At 50.0% G+C, this 19,372-nt stretch overlaps 5 protein-coding genes across 5 annotated transcripts; all 5 read left to right on the top strand.

Annotated features, from left to right (window-relative positions):
* Positions 1-438: 438 nt before the first annotated feature.
* On the top strand, positions 439-5,456 carry APUU_70381S (putative ABC transporter; the record flags this gene model as incomplete). Its single annotated transcript, XM_041695248.1, has 3 exons — positions 439-584; positions 651-1,137; positions 1,191-5,456. 3 exons carry the CDS (start codon positions 439-441, stop codon positions 5,454-5,456), a joined length of 4,899 nt encoding a protein of 1,632 aa, XP_041560997.1.
* Positions 5,457-7,122: 1,666 nt separating this feature from the next.
* APUU_70382S (putative ABC transporter) lies at positions 7,123-11,697 on the top strand (the record flags this gene model as incomplete). The annotated part of the gene is made up of 4 exons (XM_041695249.1): positions 7,123-7,486; positions 7,536-10,238; positions 10,299-11,620; positions 11,668-11,697. 4 exons carry the CDS (start codon positions 7,123-7,125, stop codon positions 11,695-11,697), a joined length of 4,419 nt encoding a protein of 1,472 aa, XP_041560998.1.
* A 908-nt stretch (positions 11,698-12,605) lies between these two features.
* On the top strand, positions 12,606-14,819 carry APUU_70383S (putative MFS allantoate transporter; the record flags this gene model as incomplete). Its single annotated transcript, XM_041695250.1, has 11 exons — positions 12,606-12,878; positions 12,944-13,057; positions 13,111-13,144; positions 13,198-13,228; positions 13,275-13,541; positions 13,593-13,810; positions 13,864-13,952; positions 14,022-14,262; positions 14,327-14,420; positions 14,497-14,694; positions 14,801-14,819. The coding sequence occupies 11 exons, from the start codon at positions 12,606-12,608 to the stop codon at positions 14,817-14,819; spliced, it is 1,578 nt and encodes a 525-aa protein (XP_041560999.1).
* Positions 14,820-15,988: 1,169 nt separating this feature from the next.
* APUU_70384S (uncharacterized protein) lies at positions 15,989-16,291 on the top strand (the record flags this gene model as incomplete). The annotated part of the gene is made up of 1 exon (XM_041695251.1): positions 15,989-16,291. One exon carries the CDS (start codon positions 15,989-15,991, stop codon positions 16,289-16,291), a length of 303 nt encoding a protein of 100 aa, XP_041561000.1.
* A 1,141-nt stretch (positions 16,292-17,432) lies between these two features.
* On the top strand, positions 17,433-18,741 carry APUU_70385S (aromatic alcohol reductase; the record flags this gene model as incomplete). The annotated part of the gene is made up of 4 exons (XM_041695252.1): positions 17,433-17,519; positions 17,624-17,908; positions 17,980-18,306; positions 18,361-18,741. The coding sequence occupies 4 exons, from the start codon at positions 17,433-17,435 to the stop codon at positions 18,739-18,741; spliced, it is 1,080 nt and encodes a 359-aa protein (XP_041561001.1).
* Positions 18,742-19,372: the final 631 nt, after the last annotated feature.

A 19,372-nucleotide genomic window follows, 5' to 3' on the forward strand; every position in this document is an offset into this window, starting at 1 on the left:
TCAGATCATCCGTCATTCAGATAAAGAGCGGGGTCCCCAGTTAACCGATGCTCTGGGCGCCAATCCACTATGGCCGCGCCATGCCTTGGTCAGTTACTGTCGCGAGAGATTCATTGGGTTTCTGATAAGCTGATTGGTTCAATTTCAGATGACCACCTCGCTAAATGCAATCAATTTCTTTACTAGTCGGGTGCCTGTCGTTATGGTTGAGTCCCGGCAATGGGCATTCATGACAAGAGAGCTAGCGTTCCTTTGGCCCAGTCAGCTGCAACAAAGGGAATTGGCAACAGTTGATTTGTTTTGCAGAAACCTGTTAGTCTAAATATGGCGACATTTAAACCAATGTCCCCCGTCTTTAATTTTACTCGCTTGTCGTTGTTGGCAGCTGGAGGTGAGCCTCCGTGTTTCTAGCTCCGAGTGTATGCTGTCACGCCACGCATGACAACGGCCCAGGAGAAAATGATTCTGTTCTTTCGACAAGTGTGGACTTTGACAGTCAAGAATTTACTTGTTGTTCTTGTTCGACCCCTGTTCACGACCATTCTTCGGGCACTGATCCTGCCAATATGCTTTGTGGCCTTCATGTCTGAACCTCCGAACCCGCACCGTCTGACATGGCTTGGGATATACGTCTGACCATGCCGATATAGATCTTATGCTCGCAATTTGTTTATCCAGCCAGCGACTTACGGGATTGGCAGTCCAGCTCGCGTCCGGTCGTTCTCTGATACATTGGATTTTGTCGGTGCAGGAAGGAACAGATTGATTTTCGTTAGCAACGGTCTCGTTGGCGGCCCAATTGAACAAGTAATCAACGAGGTTGCACAGCCAGCGGAGAAAAGCCAATATGAAGTTCATATTCTTGCCGACGAGACTGAAGTGCGGGAGTTGTGTCGAACATCGCTTCGTGGCATGTCTAGATGTATTGCGGCCGCCGTCTTTTACTCATCCCCGACAGAAGGCCCAGACGAGGCCTGGAACTACACAATCAAAACGGATGCAGTATTGGGCGAGGGAATCGATGTGGATAGCTCCCACAATGATCAACAAATATATCTTTTACCTTTCCAACGATCTATCGATTGGGCTATTGCACGAACCAATACCTCGTTTAACCCTAATGATCTTCCTGAAGTGGTAATATAAGCCTGATTTTTTTTGCGCCGACTTTACACACTAACTTGTGCTAGACATTAGAATACCCGTACACATCTCTGAGTGAAGAGGAGCGCGAGGATCAAATCCGGACCCGCTACATGGGAGCCATCATCGATGTTATAGCTGTGGCTATATTCATTGGCATAGTAGGTGTGACATACCAGCTTACTGGCCTAATCGCAATGGAAAGAGAACTGGGTATGAGCCAGCTTATAGATTGTATGATGCCAAATTCGTCTCCATGGGTATCCCAAGCAGCCCGGTTTTGCGCTGCCCATCTTGCCTTGGATATCGTTTACGGGCCGGGATGGATAGTCATGGGTGCAATCCTGAAGGCTGGGGTATACAGAAGAACCTCTGCTGGCATCACGCTGGTACATTACATTTTGACTGGCCTTGCCTTGTCGTCTTTCGCGATTTTCGGCGCTTCGTTTTTCAAAAGAGCTCAGCTCAGTGGTATATCAGTCGTGCTTGCCTGCCTACTCTTAGGCGTGGTAGCACAAATGGTGCCAGCAACGAGCAATGGACCGGTCATTATTCTCGGCCTTCTATTTCCGTCAATGAACTACGTTTACTTTTCCGTATTCGTGGCTCGATGGGAAAGAGAAAATCTTGCAGCTACGCTAACAGAAGCAGCACCGAATAACCCTTGGAGTCTTCCCGGTGTGACCTTGTGGGTGCTATTGATCATTCAGATCATTGTATACCCCATCCTGGCAGCTGTGGTAGAACGCATTTTATACGGTACCGCATCGAAGAACCGGCAATCATCTAATTCCGATGCCGCTATTGCGCTGAGTATTCGCAACTTTTCCAAGATATACCACCCAGGATGGTTTTATCGGACAATTGGAAGGCGGTTTGGTAGCAACCGCCAGGCTGTGCATGCGGTGGACAATCTTTCAATCGATGCCAGCAAAGGGCAAATCATGGTCTTGCTTGGGGCCAATGGTTCGGGAAAGTCTACCACCTTGGATGCTATCGCAGGCCTATCTAAGTTGTCAGCTGGAGAGATTGACATAAATTACGGCGAAAAAGCACCGAAATTTGGCCTCTGTCCACAGAAGAACGTTCTCTGGGATAATCTATCTGTCAGGGAACATGTAAAGATATTCAACACACTCAAATCCACTGGAAAAGGTGATACAGACAAGAAAATTATGCAGCTCTTGAAGGATTGCGATCTCAAAAAAAAGGCCAAAGCACTCTCGAAAACACTCTCCGGTGGCCAAAAAAGAAAGGTGCAACTAGCGATGATGTTTACTGGTGGCTCTTCAGTTTGCTGTGTTGATGAGGTTTCCTCTGGCCTCGATCCACTGTCTCGGAGGAAGATATGGGATATCTTGCTGGCAGAAAGAGGATCTAGAACAATCATTTTAACCACTCATTTTCTAGACGAGGCAGATCTTCTTGCCGACAATATCGCAATTCTCTCAAAAGGTGTCTTAAAAGCTAATGGATCGAGCGTTGGGTTGAAAAGCCAACTAGGCGCTGGCTATCGCATTCATGTCCTCAACGTCCCTGGAGCAGAGCAGGCCAATCGAACACGATTCCAGAGCATACCCCGGGAAGTTCACTTCGATGAGACGGTATATACAGTCCAAGGCTCAGCAGAAGTGGCTCGGTTTGTTTCGGACTTGGAACAAGAAGGCGTCATGGAGTATCGTGTTAGCGGCCCTACGATTGAAGATGTTTTCCTCAAGGTTGCGAGCGAATTTCACTTCGAGACTGCCCATGATGATATCCGTGACGCCACTGAAGGCACTGAAACCAACTCCAGGTGTCATCCGCTGAGTCTTATGACTGGCCACCGTATTAGCCTGGTGCTTCAGGCATGGTATCTATTCCGCAAGAGAATGACCATCCTCCGCCGCAACCCCCTCCCATACCTTGCCGCTTTTTTGATACCTGTAATTGCAGCAGGACTGGTGACATTGTTCCTTCAGGGTGTTTCGAAGCCTAGGTGCTCGGGGGAAGATTCCTACCGAACGCCTGAGTCCACCATCGCGGACCAGTGGAGTGACTTGCTTCTAGTAATCGGGCCATCGGACAGAGTACAGCCAGGACTCCTGGAAAGTTTTGTTGCCGCTATGAGTGACAGTCTTGATGTCGACCCGGGAGGAGCTAATAACATGGGACAACCATCCAGCCATGAATCTCATTTTCATACGGTCGACAACTACCCAGAGTTCGAAAATTATATAACAGCCAACTACGCCAATGTGACTCCAGGTGGTGTCTATCTAGGGGATTCCCTTTGGCAGCCCACCATTGCTTGGAAGGGAGACAACGCCAACTTCCCTCTTGCTGCGATCACGCAAAATGTGCTAGATCGCCTCCTGACAGGCATTCCGATTAACATCGGTTTTGCGTTCTTTGATATTCCATCCATGCCCGATTTCTTCGACATTCTACAGCTCATTGTATACTTTGGGCTTGCCATGTCAGTTTACCCGGCTTTCTTTGCATTATACCCAACTACTGAACGACTTCGGAACGTGCGCGGACTGCATTACAGCAACGGTGTCAGAGCTCTATCATTGTGGCTGGCATACATATCCTTTGACTTTTGCCTCGTCGTTGCGTCAAGCGTCATCGCAATCATCATTTTCAGGGCCGTGTCCGATATCTGGTTCCACATAGGATATCTCTTTGTGGTATTCTTCCTCTATGGCCTTTGCGGTACTCTATGTGCTTACTTGGTGTCTCTATTTACGAAGTCACAACTGGCAGCTTTCGCATTCGCTGCCGGTGGGCAGTGTGTCGTGTTTCTCATCTACTTTATAGCTTATATGTCAGTTCTGACTTACGCCCCAACGGACAAGATTGACTCGTACATTGAGATTACACACTTCACTATTGCCATTATTTCTCCGTCAGGAAGCTTGTTGCGTTCTCTATTCACCTCCTTGAATGTATTTTCAATCCTCTGCCGAGGCCCTGCAGGCCGGGATATGGCCTCTTACCCAGGGGAGATAGGTCTCTACGGCGGACCTATTCTTTATCTTACTGTCCAATCGATATTTTTATTTACGCTTCTGATTTGGATTGAAGGTGGCTCATCTATATTTTCTCGCTTACGGCCGAAGTCCAAACTACTCGATGTGGAGGAGAAGGAACCAATGGACCGCGACATTGCAGATGAAATTGCTCGCGTGTCCAACTCGAAGGACAACCTCCGTCTGTTGCATATCAGCAAAACGTTCAAGAAATCTGTGGCCGTAGAGGGTATCACTTTTGGTGTTGGAACAGGCGAGGTCTTCGCTCTTCTGGGCCCTAACGGCGCGGGCAAAACAACCACGATCTCTCTGATCCGCGGCGACATACAACCGACACGCAATGGTGGTGAAATATTCGTCGACAGCATCTCGGTCTTAAAACAGCGTGCGGCTGCGCGGTCCCGCCTCGGCGTTTGTCCTCAATTTGACGCAATGGACCAAATGACAGTCCTTGAGCACCTCGTTTTCTACGCCCGCATTCGCGGAGTGCCAGAAATCCCCCACAACGTCAATGAAGTAATCCGCGCAGTCGGCCTCTCACAGTTCAAGCACCGTATGGCAGCGAAACTATCTGGCGGAAACAAGCGTAAATTGTCCCTGGGCATCGCGCTCATGGGCAACCCCTCCGTTTTGCTGCTCGATGAACCTTCCTCTGGAATGGATGCTGCTTCTAAGCGTGTTATGTGGAGGACCCTTGCGGCTGTTTCGCCAGGCCGTTCAATAGTCCTCACAACTCATTCGATGGAAGAAGCGGATGCCCTCGCACATCGCGCCGGGATTATGGCTAGACGCATGCTCGCCCTGGGAACCACGGACGCACTTCGGTCTAGGTACGGAAATATGTATCACGTACACATTGTCCACACACAAGCGCCACATACAAGCGACGACGACATGGAGAAAATCCGGAACTGGGTGACAGATAGCTTCGCGGGTGCGGTGATCGAGCAGAAGACGTACCACGGACAGCTACGCTTCAGTGTTCCAGCAGATATGTCCCACGAGAACGAACGTTATACAAATAGTGAAGATGAAAAGAGTTCGGCTTCCTGTGAATTGGAAACCGGTGATGAAATACAACCCATTTCGCTGCGTTCCGGCGGTTCGACTCTCCTACGTCCCAGGGCGGGACCGGAAATTTCCAGAGCGAGAAGTAGTATTAGCAAGGTCTTTTCTCAGCTTGAGCAAAATAAGGCTGTGCTGGGGGTGGAACATTATTCTGTGAGCCAGACGACGCTGGACCAGGTCTTTTTAACGATTGTTGGAAGGCATAATATCAGAGAGGAGGATTCCGGGTAGATCAGGGACTGTACAGATATCCATGTGTATCTTATCTTGTTTCATCTAATTTGATCGCGTCCGGACCCTCAGGGTATGAAGTCAATCACGCGGAAGGATTGTTGAGATATTCACAGGAGTGTAACGGAGTAGGTCAGCTCAATAACCGTAGATTTACAAAGCTCTAATATTTCAAGGATCAAATCGACTGGGTACCACTAAAAATGATTAATTACTCAATACCCGTTACTAGCCCGCACCTAGGTACACTTTAGAGTCCAGAGTGTATAACCAAGAGCTGGAGGCGGAGGGCGATTCCCACCTACCTACGGCAAGGCATCCTACGCCCTTTGACCAGCCGAATTTCATAGGCCGTGCACGCCTTATGACAAGCAAGCAAACCGGCCAATGTTACATGCATGACATTTAGACCCCGATTGCTCCGTGACAGGACTGGTAAACCAGAAGTCTGACTGCGGCCTAATAAACGAAACCCATCGAATGAGGGATTTTGACTTCACGGCCTCCATTACTAGTATACGGAAGTGGCAAACGTGTTGATCCGATCAAGACAAGAGACTTGATGATAGATCTCATTTCCGGGGTACCCTGTCTTTGCTGGTCATGCGGTGGAAGCAGAAAACGAGGCTGCTGCAATGCCCCCGACTGCACGTTTTGGTGACATGTTGGGTCACGCTGCAGGAAACAATTGAGAGTGGTTGGGTAGATGATGGCGGATGCATGGTGAGCGTTGCGACGTGTGGGTCCGGGGATGTTTGCTTTATTAGCTGAACAAGACGAGAGCCTTGAGGGAGAACAATTCCCAAAGAGGAATGGATGAAGTCCAGCGACCTGCATTTGGAGAAAGACCGCCGACGGCTTTTCTCTGCCACCTCCACTTCTTCCTCGGCCAGTTCCTCCACATCAGCCGATGCCTTTTCCTTGACTCATAAATTACTGCCCGTGTCTGTTATTAAGCAGCTTCCTGAACACTTTGCTGCTTTCCTCCAAAAGGAAATGATTACAGACGCTCAGCTGCTTGGCTCCTCGTCTGTTCGAGTCATTCTGGCAAGCCCAGCCGGTTGTCGGCAACCCCCGACTCTCGAGGGTTTCAGTGCTGTACCGGTGTACAATGTTCGCTGCTGTTGTCTACCTTAGCGTGGAAAATTCTAACGGTTCAATTGCTCATGCGATCCGCGATCCCTTGGAAACATGCTCTCGATCTCGTTCTTGGGGTGATAGCTCACACGAGGCCGCGACTTGGTGCAGATGCTGCCTGAGTCCCTCACGGCCTGGATACATGAAGCCCTTGGGTAGTATCCGTGCCCACTCTGAAGCCGTCGAATAAGCTATTCACCTAGGCTCACCCTCGACCCCAAACCAGGCTCGAATTCCATGTGGGGTACCCGCCAGGCCTGGTCGTCGCCCCTCCCCGACTGTCGCTCCCAGCGCCCACTCGCTTAAGTAGTACGTAGTCAACTGTACTGTAATTTGGCTAGGAGCCTAGGACCCTTAAGTGCCGGCTGCTTTCCGGTGGGGAAATAGCCTCTCTCCTGCTAGCTTCTGGAATTTCTTTGTCATGATAAATATCCCCCGGTTTAGTTATCTGTCCGTCTTTTCTCCCATTTCCCTCGAGCTCGTGCATACAACGTCGTCGCTGGTATAGCACAGGTGTGCTACTGCCGCCATGGATGAGAAGCTGGGGGTGTCTACTGGTTCAGATGCCGATACTCTTGGTTCAAGCTACGAACAGAATCGAGAGCGGATCCGGCACAACAATCCCCAGGGTGCTGTCTCCCACGACTCGGGCGTCAATGTCGAGAAGGCCGAGCACGAGTTTGCCGAGCTGAACAGGGAGCTTTCTAGCATCTCCTACCAGGCCCAGAGACTGTCCAAACATGCTTCCAGGGTCTCGAAGAATGATGTCCACAACAGTGATGTGGAGCGAACAGGCAGCTCAACCGACTCCGTTGAGTCCTGGGACCTCGAAACTGCCCTCCGAGGAAACCAAGCAGCTGAACTAGAGGCTGGTATTAAAGGGAAACACATTGGTGAGATCACAACATTCGTCGCTATCCTGGCACGATACTGACTCTTTAGGTGTTATCTGGGAGAATCTCACTGTTCGTGGAATCGGCAGCTCCAAAAGCTTCATCAAGACCTTCCCTGACGCTATTGTTGATTTCTTGAACGTCCCTAAGCGGATCATGAGCTGGACCGGTCACAACAATAAAGGCAAAGAGTTCGATATCCTCACGGACTTCCGTGGCGTTTTACGAGCCGGAGAGATGGTACTTGTTCTTGGACGCCCTGGATCTGGCTGTACCACATTTCTCAAGTCGATCACGAATCAACGGTTTGGTTATACTGCGGTAGACGGGGAGGTTCTATATGGTCCTTTCGACCACAAGACTTTTTCGAAAAGGTTTCGCGGCGAGGCTGTGTATAATCAAGAGGACGATGTCCACCAGCCAACCCTGACCGTCAAACAGACGCTCGGGTTTGCGTTAGATACAAAGACACCTGGAAAACGGCCACTTGGTGTGTCTAAGGTTGAATTCAAAGACAAAGTGATCCGCATGTTGTTGAAGATGTTCAATATCGAGCACACTGCCAATACCGTCGTAGGAAACCAGTTCGTTCGAGGCGTGTCTGGAGGGGAGAAACGTCGAGTCAGTATTGCAGAAATGATGATTACTTCGGCCACGGTCCTGGCATGGGACAATTCCACACGCGGTCTTGATGCCTCTACTGCTCTGGATTTCGCCAAATCGCTACGGATTATGACCAACATCTACAAGACCACGACTTTTGTTTCACTGTATCAAGCGTCAGAGAGCATCTACAGGCAATTTGACAAAGTCCTGGTTATTGACAGTGGTAAACAAGTTTTCTTCGGCCCTGCCACCGAGGCACGAGCGTACTTTGAGAATCTTGGGTTCAAGGAAAAGCCTCGCCAGACCACCCCCGATTACCTCACATCGTGTACCGACCCGTTCGAGCGAGAGTACAAGGAAGGCCGCGACGAGACTAATGTTCCTTCTTCGCCCGATGCTCTCACTGCAGCCTTCAATGAGTCCGTTTACAGTCAAAAACTTGTTACGGAAATGGACAGCTACCGGCAGCAGATACAGGACGAGAAGCAAATCTACAATGACTTTGAAATTGCCAACCAAGAAGCAAAGCGCAAATTCACTTCGAAGTCGTCAGTCTACCTCATTCCATATTACCTTCAGGTTTGGGCCTTGATGCGACGCCAGTTCCTGATCAAATGGCAAGACAAGTTTGCTCTGAACGTCTCTTGGATTACCTCTACTGGCGTTGCCATTATCCTGGGAACTGTCTGGCTTAACCTACCCAAGACTAGTGCTGGTGCATTTACTAGAGGTGGTCTTCTTTTCACCAGTTTCCTCTTTAATGGCTTCCAGGCGTTTTCTGAGCTTGCTTCGACCATGATGGGACGCCCTCTGGTGAATAAACATCGCCAATTTGCCTTTTACCGACCTAGCGCACTATTTATCGCCCAGATATTTGTCGATGCGACATTCGCAATTGCCAGGATTCTCGTTTTTAGTGTCATAGTATACTTCATGTGTGGCCTTGTTCGCGATGCAGGTGCCTTCTTCACTTTTGTGCTGCTGATATTTACTGGCTATATCAACATGACCGTCATCTTCAGAACTATCGGCTGCTTATCACCTGGATTTGATCATGCAATGAACTTTGTCTCCGTTCTTATAACTTTGTTTATCTTGACGTCTGGTTATCTTGTGCAGTGGCCAAGCGGCCAAGTTTGGCTCCGATGGTTCTACTATATCAACCCTTTTGGATTGGGATTCGCCAGTTTGATGGTCAACGAATTCAAAAGCCTTAATATGACTTGCACTAGCGAATCTTTGATCCCCAACGGTGAGGGATACACGAATATGAGCCACCAGGTCTGCACTCTTGCAGGTGGTGAGGCAGGCTCACCCATCATTCCTGGGGAAAATTATGCGGCAGTCACGTTCAATTACAGAAGAGAAGATCTCTGGCGGAACTTTGGCATCATGGTAGCTCTCATTGTGGCATTTTTGGCAATGAATTTGTATTTCGGCGAGGCGGTTCGTTTCAACGCTGGCGGCAAGACGGTCACCTTTTACCAGAAAGAGAACGGCGAGCGAAGGAAACTGAACGAAACGCTGAAGGGCCAGCGCTATACCCGGCAATCAAAAGAACTAAGCGGTCCTGGAGCCGATGTCTCCGTCGCTTCGAAGGCCGTCTTGACATGGGAGGATGTCTGTTACGATGTACCCGTGGCGTCTGGCACTCGTCGACTGCTACATAATATCTATGGCTACGTTCAGCCTGGCAAACTAACAGCCTTGATGGGGGCGTCTGGAGCAGGCAAGACGACCCTTCTTGACGTCCTCGCAGCGAGAAAGAACATTGGCGTTATTGGCGGCGATATTCTGGTAGATGGTGCTAAGCCTGGTACTTCTTTCCAGCGAGGTACCTCTTATGCGGAGCAAATGGATGTGCATGAACCAATGCAGACAGTTCGCGAGGCCCTGCGCTTTTCTGCCGACCTCCGTCAACCATACGATGTCCCACAGACCGAGAAATATGCGTATGTGGAAGAGATAATCTCGCTGCTGGAGCTGGAAAACCTCGCAGATGCTGTCATCGGTACACCAGAGACTGGCCTGTCTGTTGAGGAGAGGAAGCGTGTTACGATTGGTGTCGAGTTGGCTGCGAAACCGGAAATGCTGCTATTCCTGGACGAGCCTACTTCGGGGCTCGACAGCCAGTCTGCCTTCAATAGTAAGTTGATTCTGACATGAAAACTGGTCCCCTAATTAGTATTTCTGACACAAAAGTTAGTTGTTCGATTCCTGCGCAAGCTTGCTGCGGCTGGACAGGCTATTCTATGCACGATCCACCAGCCTAACTCGGCCCTCTTCGAGAACTTTGACCGTCTCTTGTTGTTGAAGAGTGGAGGCGAGTGCGTGTATTTTGGTGATATCGGCCAGGACTCAAGTATCCTGCTTTCCTATTTCCGCCGTAACGGCGCAGATTGTCCGGCCGACGCGAACCCTGCCGAGTGGATGCTTGATGCAATTGGTGCAGGTCAAAGCCGCCATATTGGAAATCGCGACTGGGTTGAATTTTGGAGAGAGTCCCCTGAACGCGAGCAGGCCAAGCGTGAGATTATTGAGATAAAGTCCCGACGTGTTGAAGAGGCTAGACAGACCCAAGCGACGTACTCGGCTGACAAGGAGTACGCAACGCCGCTCTGGCATCAAATCAAGACCGTTTGCAAGCGGACCAACATCGTGTTTTGGCGCTCTCACAAGTACGGCTTTACGAGACTTTTTACCCACTTCAGTATCTCTCTGATCACTGGTCTTGCATACCTGCAACTCGACGATTCTCGAGCTTCGCTTCAGTACCGTATTTTTGTTCTGTTCAACGTTACAGTTATTCCCATCATCATTATCCAGATGGTCGAGCCGCGGTACGAGATGTCGCGATTAGTTTTCTATCGTGAAGCTGCGTCAAAGACATACAAGGATTTCGCCTTTGCGGTGTCCATGGTCATAGCTGAGATCCCGTATTGCATGATCTGTGCAGTTATCTTCTTCGTTTTCCTCTTCTACATCCCCGGATTCCAGAGTGCGAGTGATCGAGCAGGCTACCAATTCCTCATGGTCGTGATTACCCAGTTGTTTGCCGTCACACTAGGTCAAATGGTCCAAGCCCTAACCCCAAATAGCATGATCGCGTCGCAGTTTAACCCCCCGCTTATGATCTTGTTCAGTTTGTTCTGCGGTGTCATGATACCCAAGCCACAGATGCCTGGGTTCTGGCGAGCGTGGTTCTATGAGCTGGATCCATTCACGCGCATCATCAGCGGAATGGTCACGACGGAGCTGCACGGGCGGTCTGTTGCCTGTACTCCCGGTGAATTCAATCGTTTCCAAGCGCCCGTGGATCAAACCTGCGGCGAGTATATGCAGGCATTCTTTGACAGAGGTGGGATAGGATACCTGGCCAACAACGCGACCCAGGACTGTGAGTACTGCGCGTATCGGATCGGGGATGAATACTATCAAGCGTTTGAGATGAGCTTCGACAACAGATGGAGGGATCTGGGCATCTATGCAGCCTTTGTGGGATCGAATCTGATTATTTTATTCCTGGCTGTAAGTCTGTCCCCTTCATTGCAAGATCACCTAGCTGACAGTGGTAGGCGCGTTACCTGAACTTCAATCGGCGATAAGACCGGGGGAATTTAGAGGGGCTTAATAGGGCAAATCAAGCGACGAGGAGGTAAAGGCTGTTTGCGGTAGATAAATAAAAGTCAATCAATTGGATCGTACTGTATCAAGCAAATGCATCCCTGAGTCCATTGGAGACTCGTCTTGATCCCCGGATTCTCCCCGCAAATGAAAGTGGGTGCTCGAGTCAACCCCCACGCCGACAGGCCAATGACAGTCTCCTCGTTTTCCTTGCTGTTCTTTCTTTCTGTCCAATTGTCCGTCCATCGTCCATGGTCAATCCATCTGTCTCCCGTCCTCTTTTCCCTGTTCTTTCATCTGTTTTTCCACCTATCAAGTCTTGCTCTCAGGCATTTGTATCGGCCTTCCTCCGACCTCGTCCAGACACCGCTGCATCACCATTCCCGGCGCTTTGTTCCAGCCACCTGCATACTTGAGATGCCGTCTGTGAAGACACCCTCTCGCAGTTACCCCGAGCCTAAGCTCCCATTCCATTCACCCCCACGCCCTCAACAAGTCGAGGGTTGGCTTTGATCCCCGCATTGCTCCCCATTCCGCACATCCGCTGTGGATAGCGATGTGGATCTAAGTATCAGAGCTCCCATACACTTTACGTATTCTCGAGGACCGAGGCAATCCCAACCCTGTCTAATGCTGAACTACCTTGGTCACGACTGTACTGTTGGAGAAGGGTGAGGGTATCAACTGATCTGATCGCCATGATGTCCGAGTCCACGGTCATTTAACTTTATTCCTCCCCGAGTCCCCATACCCCCTATACCCCAGCGAACAACTACGTACATAAATGAACCTCCGAGACCCACGTCCATGATCGCTGGTCGACGCCCACCTGCATCTCTGCACATTTTCCGACGAGTTGAGCTGATACGCACAGCGCGGAGAAGACAAGATGGGCATAACATCCCGTCTGCAGTCGCTCGGCACCTCCGACATCACCAAGGGTAATAACAATACGCCCACCGCTAACCATGACGAAGAGGTGCCGCCAAAGCCAGCATGGACGGGCGGGAAGGAAGGCGATGTCGCTCAAGCGCTGTTCAACAACCCAGATGAAATCAATGAAGAGATTGATCCTGCTGAAGTGCGGAGAGTGCTTTGGAAGATTGATTTCATGATCTTGCCGTATTTGGCTGTTTGCTATGCATTCTTCTATATTGATAAGGTGTGTTTTAGCTTCTCTCTGGCCTAGTTTGCTTGAGATAGGCCAGACTTTTAACTATCGGGCAGACCACGCTGAGTTACGCGGCTATCTTTGGAATTACGGAGGACTTGGAGCTTCATGGAACGCAGTATAGCTGGCTAAGTAGTATCTTTTACTTTGGCTTTTTGGCTTGGGCATTGGTATGTTATATCGCAAAGGGACGGAAGAGCCGTAATCATGCTAACATCCATAGCCTACCAATCTCATGTTGCAGCGGTTTCCAATTGGTACTTACTACTTCAATTGCAACCAGTGGAGTTCGGTCGCTGATTATCTGCAGGAAAATACCTTGGTATTAATATCTTTATGTGGTAAGCTCAGCTTAACCTATTACGTCTCCACTAGCTAAGAACGCAGGGGTGTCTTCCTCATGATCCAAGCCGCATGCCATAACTTCGAGACCCTCGCCGTCCTACGAGCCCTAGGAGGTGCCGCCGAAGCCTGCGCAGACCCCGCGTTCATGCTCATCACTAGCATGTGGTACACACGACGCGAGCAACCTGTGCGCATGGGTCTATGGTATACCGCCAATGGCCTTGGAATTGCCCTTGGAGGCCTCCTCGGCTACGGAATCGGTAATATCAAGGGTGCGCTTCCGTCATGGAAGTACGAGTTTATTATCATGTGAGCTCCTCTACGGCCCAAATGATCTGGATAGCCACTAAAGCTATGTAGCGGCGCCCTTTGCTCGGCATGGGGTATCGTTATGTTCATATTCCTGCCCGACTCCCCGGTCAACGCCCCTGGTCTTTCGCAACGAGAGCGCCGAATTGCCGTCGAGCGGCTGAGGGAGAACCAAACTGGTATTGAGAACAAACACTTGAAGCCACGGCAGGTCCTTGAGGCGTTTATGGACTATAAGCTTTATTTCTTCTTTGTGCTGGGCTGTGTTTGTACGTTGCCTCTCTATATCGGAACACCTTTCACGCCATACTGACCCCCCAAGGCAACATCCCGAACGGTGGAATCTCAAATTTTGGAACAATTATTATCCAAGGCTTCGGGTTTTCAACCCTAGTTACAACTCTGATGCAGGTACGTCTTTCTCCCACGGCCACTTCTACTCCTGCAAAGCAAAGCCCGTCTCATCTGATGCAATAAAAGATTCCATACGGTGTCATAATAGCCATTTCCATCCTCGTCTGCGTATACCTGAACGACCGCTTCGTGAACCGCCGCTGTGTCTTTGTCCTCCTGTTCCTAATTCCCAACATCGCTGGCGCATTCGGGCTCCGCTTCGTTCCCGAGACCGAAAAAGTCGGCCGCTTGATCTGCTACTATCTCACGGGTCCTTATAATGCGGCTTTTGTGCTGGTTTTGAGTATGCAGGTCGCTAATACTGCTGGTATGCATAAGCTGAGATCGAATATTCAAGTGTCATGGTATAGCTAATGATGGATTATGGACAGGGCACACCAAGAAAGTCGTAACAAACGCAGTACTCTTCCTAGGATACTGTACAGGAAACATCGCTGGACCGTTTTTCTATAAAGATAGTCAGAAGTACTTCCCCCCAGTCCATCCATTCTAAGCCCTAATCTGGTACATCCAAGTGCTAACGACGATACCCTATCGGCAGACCAACATACTCCCTAGGGATCTGGTCGATGATCGTCTCCCATCTCATTGAAGCTGTCCTCATCACTATATTGGGTTTGCTCCTGCGCTGGGAGAATAAGAAGCGCGACCGTATCCAGAGCCAGATGGAGGGTGGTCTGGAGGGGAGGGATCTCGGCGCTACGGCGTTTTTGGATATGACTGATCGGGAGAATCTGAAGTATGTCTTGATAATACCCCTTATTGATACATCATGTTGCTTTGTCGGACTTTCATGTTGTATGAGATGAGGTGTTGCAGGTGGCTAACTTCGCGGTTTAATATAGTTTCCGGTATATCTATTAAAATATTGGGTGTGGGTGGGCATTTAGTTAAGGGGCCTTAGGGTTTGCTAGAGGCTAGAGAAGACAAGTATGTTTAAATGAGAGATGTTTACTCTATATTCTAGCCTACCTTGATCTGAAATAGCTATATCTCAGTCAATCTATCTCCATCAATCAGTATTATGCTTATGCAACGTTGTCTCGCGTCAAGGATGACCCCCATTGGGCACCATGGTCTGTTTGACTTTATTATCACATAGATCCCATGGAAATGGCCGTTTGAAGAACTCGCTAAACCACCGCCGAAGCCAAATAATAACTAAAAATCCCTTTCGGGAAGCTCAGCCTCCTTTGCTTCGTTCTCTATCGCATTTTCATTCGCCCATGGCTTCATCTGGAGATACAATCTTACCAATGAATATACTTGGCGAAGTAGATACTGCCGTTCTTGCGTATCACGTCAATACAGCCGTCGTGTATCTGTAAAGTGGCCTCGGCGGCTTTGACGCAGTTTAAGCTGAAGGTTGTGGAGGATTCCTTTGTGGGTGGAGCGTCCCGATACGGTAAACCAGCGTGAGCAGCGATAGACGGAGGACGTCGTCAGAGAAAGTGCAAAGGGTTCAGTAAGTCTTCACCAGAGGTCTGACTCCATCCATGGATGGCTCCGCTGATTCATGATTCGTGGAATCTACGTCCGAGTCCGACAGCCCAAGCCCCGCTGATTGGGGCACTTTGCTGTATACAACCCCAGACCAAATCAACACCTGCCAAGCATGCGGACACCGTACATCGCGTCCCGAAATGAGAGGCCTCTCCTGTCCTTTAGTAGTCGTAGGTATATAAGCTTAAAGGTACCCTTAATTCCTTGTGGAAACGGGGGGGGGCGGTTATGAAGTGGGCAAATATGATAAATTCCACAAGATATCCAGTTGGGAAGGTTTCAAACATCATCGCCAACACTTTTGTTTAACTTTGGCAAGTGTGACTTGCTCCCAGATGGGGGGAAACGTCACTACTTAGGGTACTATGAGTACGAGTTCTACAAGACCAGCCCTAAACTGCACCCTCAAAGTAATAGGTATGGACTTGCACACCATATTCACCGCCAACTAGCCTGTTGGAAATAGGAGAACTTCGTTCTTCAGTGTCATCGGATTCTGGGGTCGCATAGGTTCCGGGATTCATCCAGCCATGTTTCGGAGCAGCTTCCGAGAAGGATACTGGTCCCGCAGATTCCAGATGAATTATTCGCGGGCTTGGGTACTACGAGTCAGAATATTACATCGTGCGTTTGCTCTAATGCGGATCACCAGGCGATGGAGGTTTCCTGTGCTTGTCGGCGAATGGTATGTGCAGGTTGAATTCGACAACACGCTGACGGAACAAGGGTATGCTTTGAATGCTGGTCTATATGCATTTGCCGCTCATACTTATGGAAGCCCTTACTGGAAGGCCAATTTTTTGGCAACGCCACTGTTGACGGTTTGGGTGTAACTACAGGCACTGAGGCAGACTGGTGGAATTGCTTGGTGTTCGCTGGGCACGGCATGATGGATCCCAGAGAGGCGAGGGACGAGATCTTCCAGGGCCACTCGAGACTCGTGGACCTGTCCTTCGCATTTTCGGTATCAACCTCACATCGAAAACGTGTCGATAACTCCGCAATTCAACCCCGGATCTGCTCAAAAGTTAGTGAGCTCCGTAACTGCGGGGGAACTGCTGATCTGGGTGAAAGTCTTTTGGACGCCTGGAGAGGGCTAGTTGAGCGCGTGCGTGCGCCTGTGAAGCAGCGATTGCGCGTGAAACGCGGTCTGCGACGGAATCTGCGGTCCTGGCCCCATGGAACGAGGAATGTCCGCGACCATGGAAAATGCGGGCTCCCCATGCCAATGGCGTCACTGGTAGTGCCCGACGAAGCTGGACGACGATTTGCTCGAAATTTGGGGATGCAACCCCGCCCTTTCACACGCGATGGGTGATGGCAGATGCAGGCGTGAGGGAGAGAAGTGGAGGAAGCAAAAGAGGGTCAGGCTGAGGGGCAGGCTCCAGATCCAGAGGGACCGGGAAGCCGTAAGTGGAACATGACGTAAGGCTTCCTTGCGCCTTTTGGGTTCAGCCGCCGAACCACCACCGGCCGGCCCGTGGCGATCTCACTCTTTGCAAAACTCTGCCTGGTCATAGGAAGGAGAACAATGTGACTTGGCTGCAAGCTTATTGCCTGGCCCTGCTCTTGTCTCCTGATCCTTCAGGTGATGGCCACGGAGGCCTCTGCACCGTGCCATTGCCATGGCCTCACTCATTCGCGGAGGTCGTCATCTCTCGCAGGAGCTTAACATCCACCGCCGACCCACAGCTAACCACTTGTGATACCAGGAAGAGTGGGTAACCAAGTGGCCATTCTCGGTGGAACGCTGCCCTTTATAACGTCGATTCTTTCCTGTTTCTTGATTCTGCCCTCTGTCTGAGAAATCATCATTGTGAAGGCACCCGCCAGCGAGCCCGATTTCAACCCTGCTTCTGCCCATCTGGCGTCCAGCTTTTTTCTCAACCCCCTCTCTATCTTTCTATCCCTCCGCCCACCCCCTCTCGCCCGCATATCTATTTTACGGACGCATTGCCGCTTTGGGAGATCATTATGTCACGAACAAGAGTTCTGCTGATCGGAGCCGCGGGTGAGACCGGAGGTTCAATTGCAAATGGACTGTTGGAGCAACCGACCTATGTAGGTCACCGTTCAGCGATAATATTATCGCGACCAAGAAGCAAAAAAATAAAATAAAATAAAATAAAAAAGCAGCAACATTCTGACTTTCTCTCGCCATACAGGAAATCCACGCTCTTATTCGGCCCCGTTCTGCTCAGAAACCCGCCGTTCTCGCCTTGCAGGACAAGGGAGTGCACATCCGCAAATGTGACCTGAAATCGACAGAGGAGGAGCTAGAGAAGGCACTGGCTGATATCGATGTCGTTATCAGCTGTGTCGGTTCTGCAGAACAGCAAGACCAAATTCCCATCGCCAACGCGGCGAAGAAGGCCGGTGTTAAGCGATTCATCCCCTGTGGTTTCATCACCGTCGCGCCACCCGGTGGTATCATGTGGTTGAGAGACGAGGTAATTTTCCGCCATCGAATTGCTGCTTCTTTCGAGCATCTCTAACGATTTTTATTTTTTTATCTTTACAGAAAGAAGTCGTCTACAACCACATCAAGCAACTCCGCCTTCCTTACACCATCATCGATGTTGGCTGGTGGTACCAACTCTCTTATCCTAGACTCGAATCCGGTAAACTGGACTATGCAATGACGGCTGCCAACAACGAAGTCGTCGGAGATGGCAACACGCCCCTGGCCCTGACAGATCTGAGGGATATCGGGCGCTACGTTGCTAAGATCATTTCCGACGATCGCACATTGAACAAGATGGTCTTTGCATATGACGCAGTGCTCACCCAAAATGAAATATTCAGCCTGCTTGAAGAGATCAGTGGGGAGCAGATTGCTCGAAACTACGTAAGTGTGATACCATCAAACCGTCGATCTTCCGCGCACTGACCCCGTTATTAGATCTCAGAGGAGTTGGTTCAAAACAGGGTTCTTGCCGCCCGTCAGTCAAGCGAGACCTATCCTTTCGACCCAGTGAAGTTCATCCCCCGGTACCTAGCAGAGTACCAGCTGTCATGGGGCATTCGCGGCGACAACACTCCTGAATATGCCAAGTACCTTGGTTATTTGTCGGCTAAGGAGCTTTACCCCGACTTCACAGGTATTGAATTCAAGGAATATCTAAGCGAGGTCTTCAAGGGTACTGCCAAGGGAATTTACACCGACCGGACCATCTCCAAAGCCCACCAACGCATGTTCCCCCGAAGCGAGTCTTCCGATTCGTTACAAGGCCGCTTTTTCCCAAGGACCGAGTCCAGCGACTCTCTCTACATGTCTCGGTAGACGTTCAACCGTTGCAACATTCAGGAACTTTTCACGAATATCACGAGACGTATAAACGAGTCTCAGCACTCGCTTTGAGGATAGATCGACTTACATTCTGATGGTTTTTTTAGTACTCTTTTGCATTTGGCTACCGGTCTCCTAGATTTCGGCGTTCTGGACATCGTACGAGATCCAGTGTATCGGAGATACCTGTGGTGTCCTTCCTTTCTATGGTCATAGATGCATGCGATAGGGATTCATATATATATACCCTTCACCACTTATTTGTTGCTAGACACAATTGAACGCCTTGAATATTTCAGCTCCAGAGTACTTGGTGTGCTAACTGTTCCCTGCACGAATTCCTGGAACATCAAATCCTTGAGGAAGGACCGCGGCCGTAGTAGCAGAGATTTCCCAAACAAGAAACTACTCGTTTGAGCGGAACTGGCCCGGGGTGGAGGGATGTGGGCTCCAGGTGGCACAGGACAAGATCCTGAATGCCTAGGATTTCACTTGTTCGATCTATACTCACCCAGCCGTCAATGTCTCAAATCGAATCATCCAGCGGTTCGCCGGAGTTGCGTCCGGCAAGCACTCCAGGGTCAGCAACGTCCACACAGGGCCATCATTCGTACCAGCTCAATCC

The sequence above is a fragment of the Aspergillus puulaauensis genome, chromosome 7, assembly GCF_016861865.1.
Source record: "Aspergillus puulaauensis MK2 DNA, chromosome 7, nearly complete sequence".
Lineage (NCBI taxonomy): Eukaryota > Fungi > Ascomycota > Eurotiomycetes > Eurotiales > Aspergillaceae > Aspergillus > Aspergillus puulaauensis.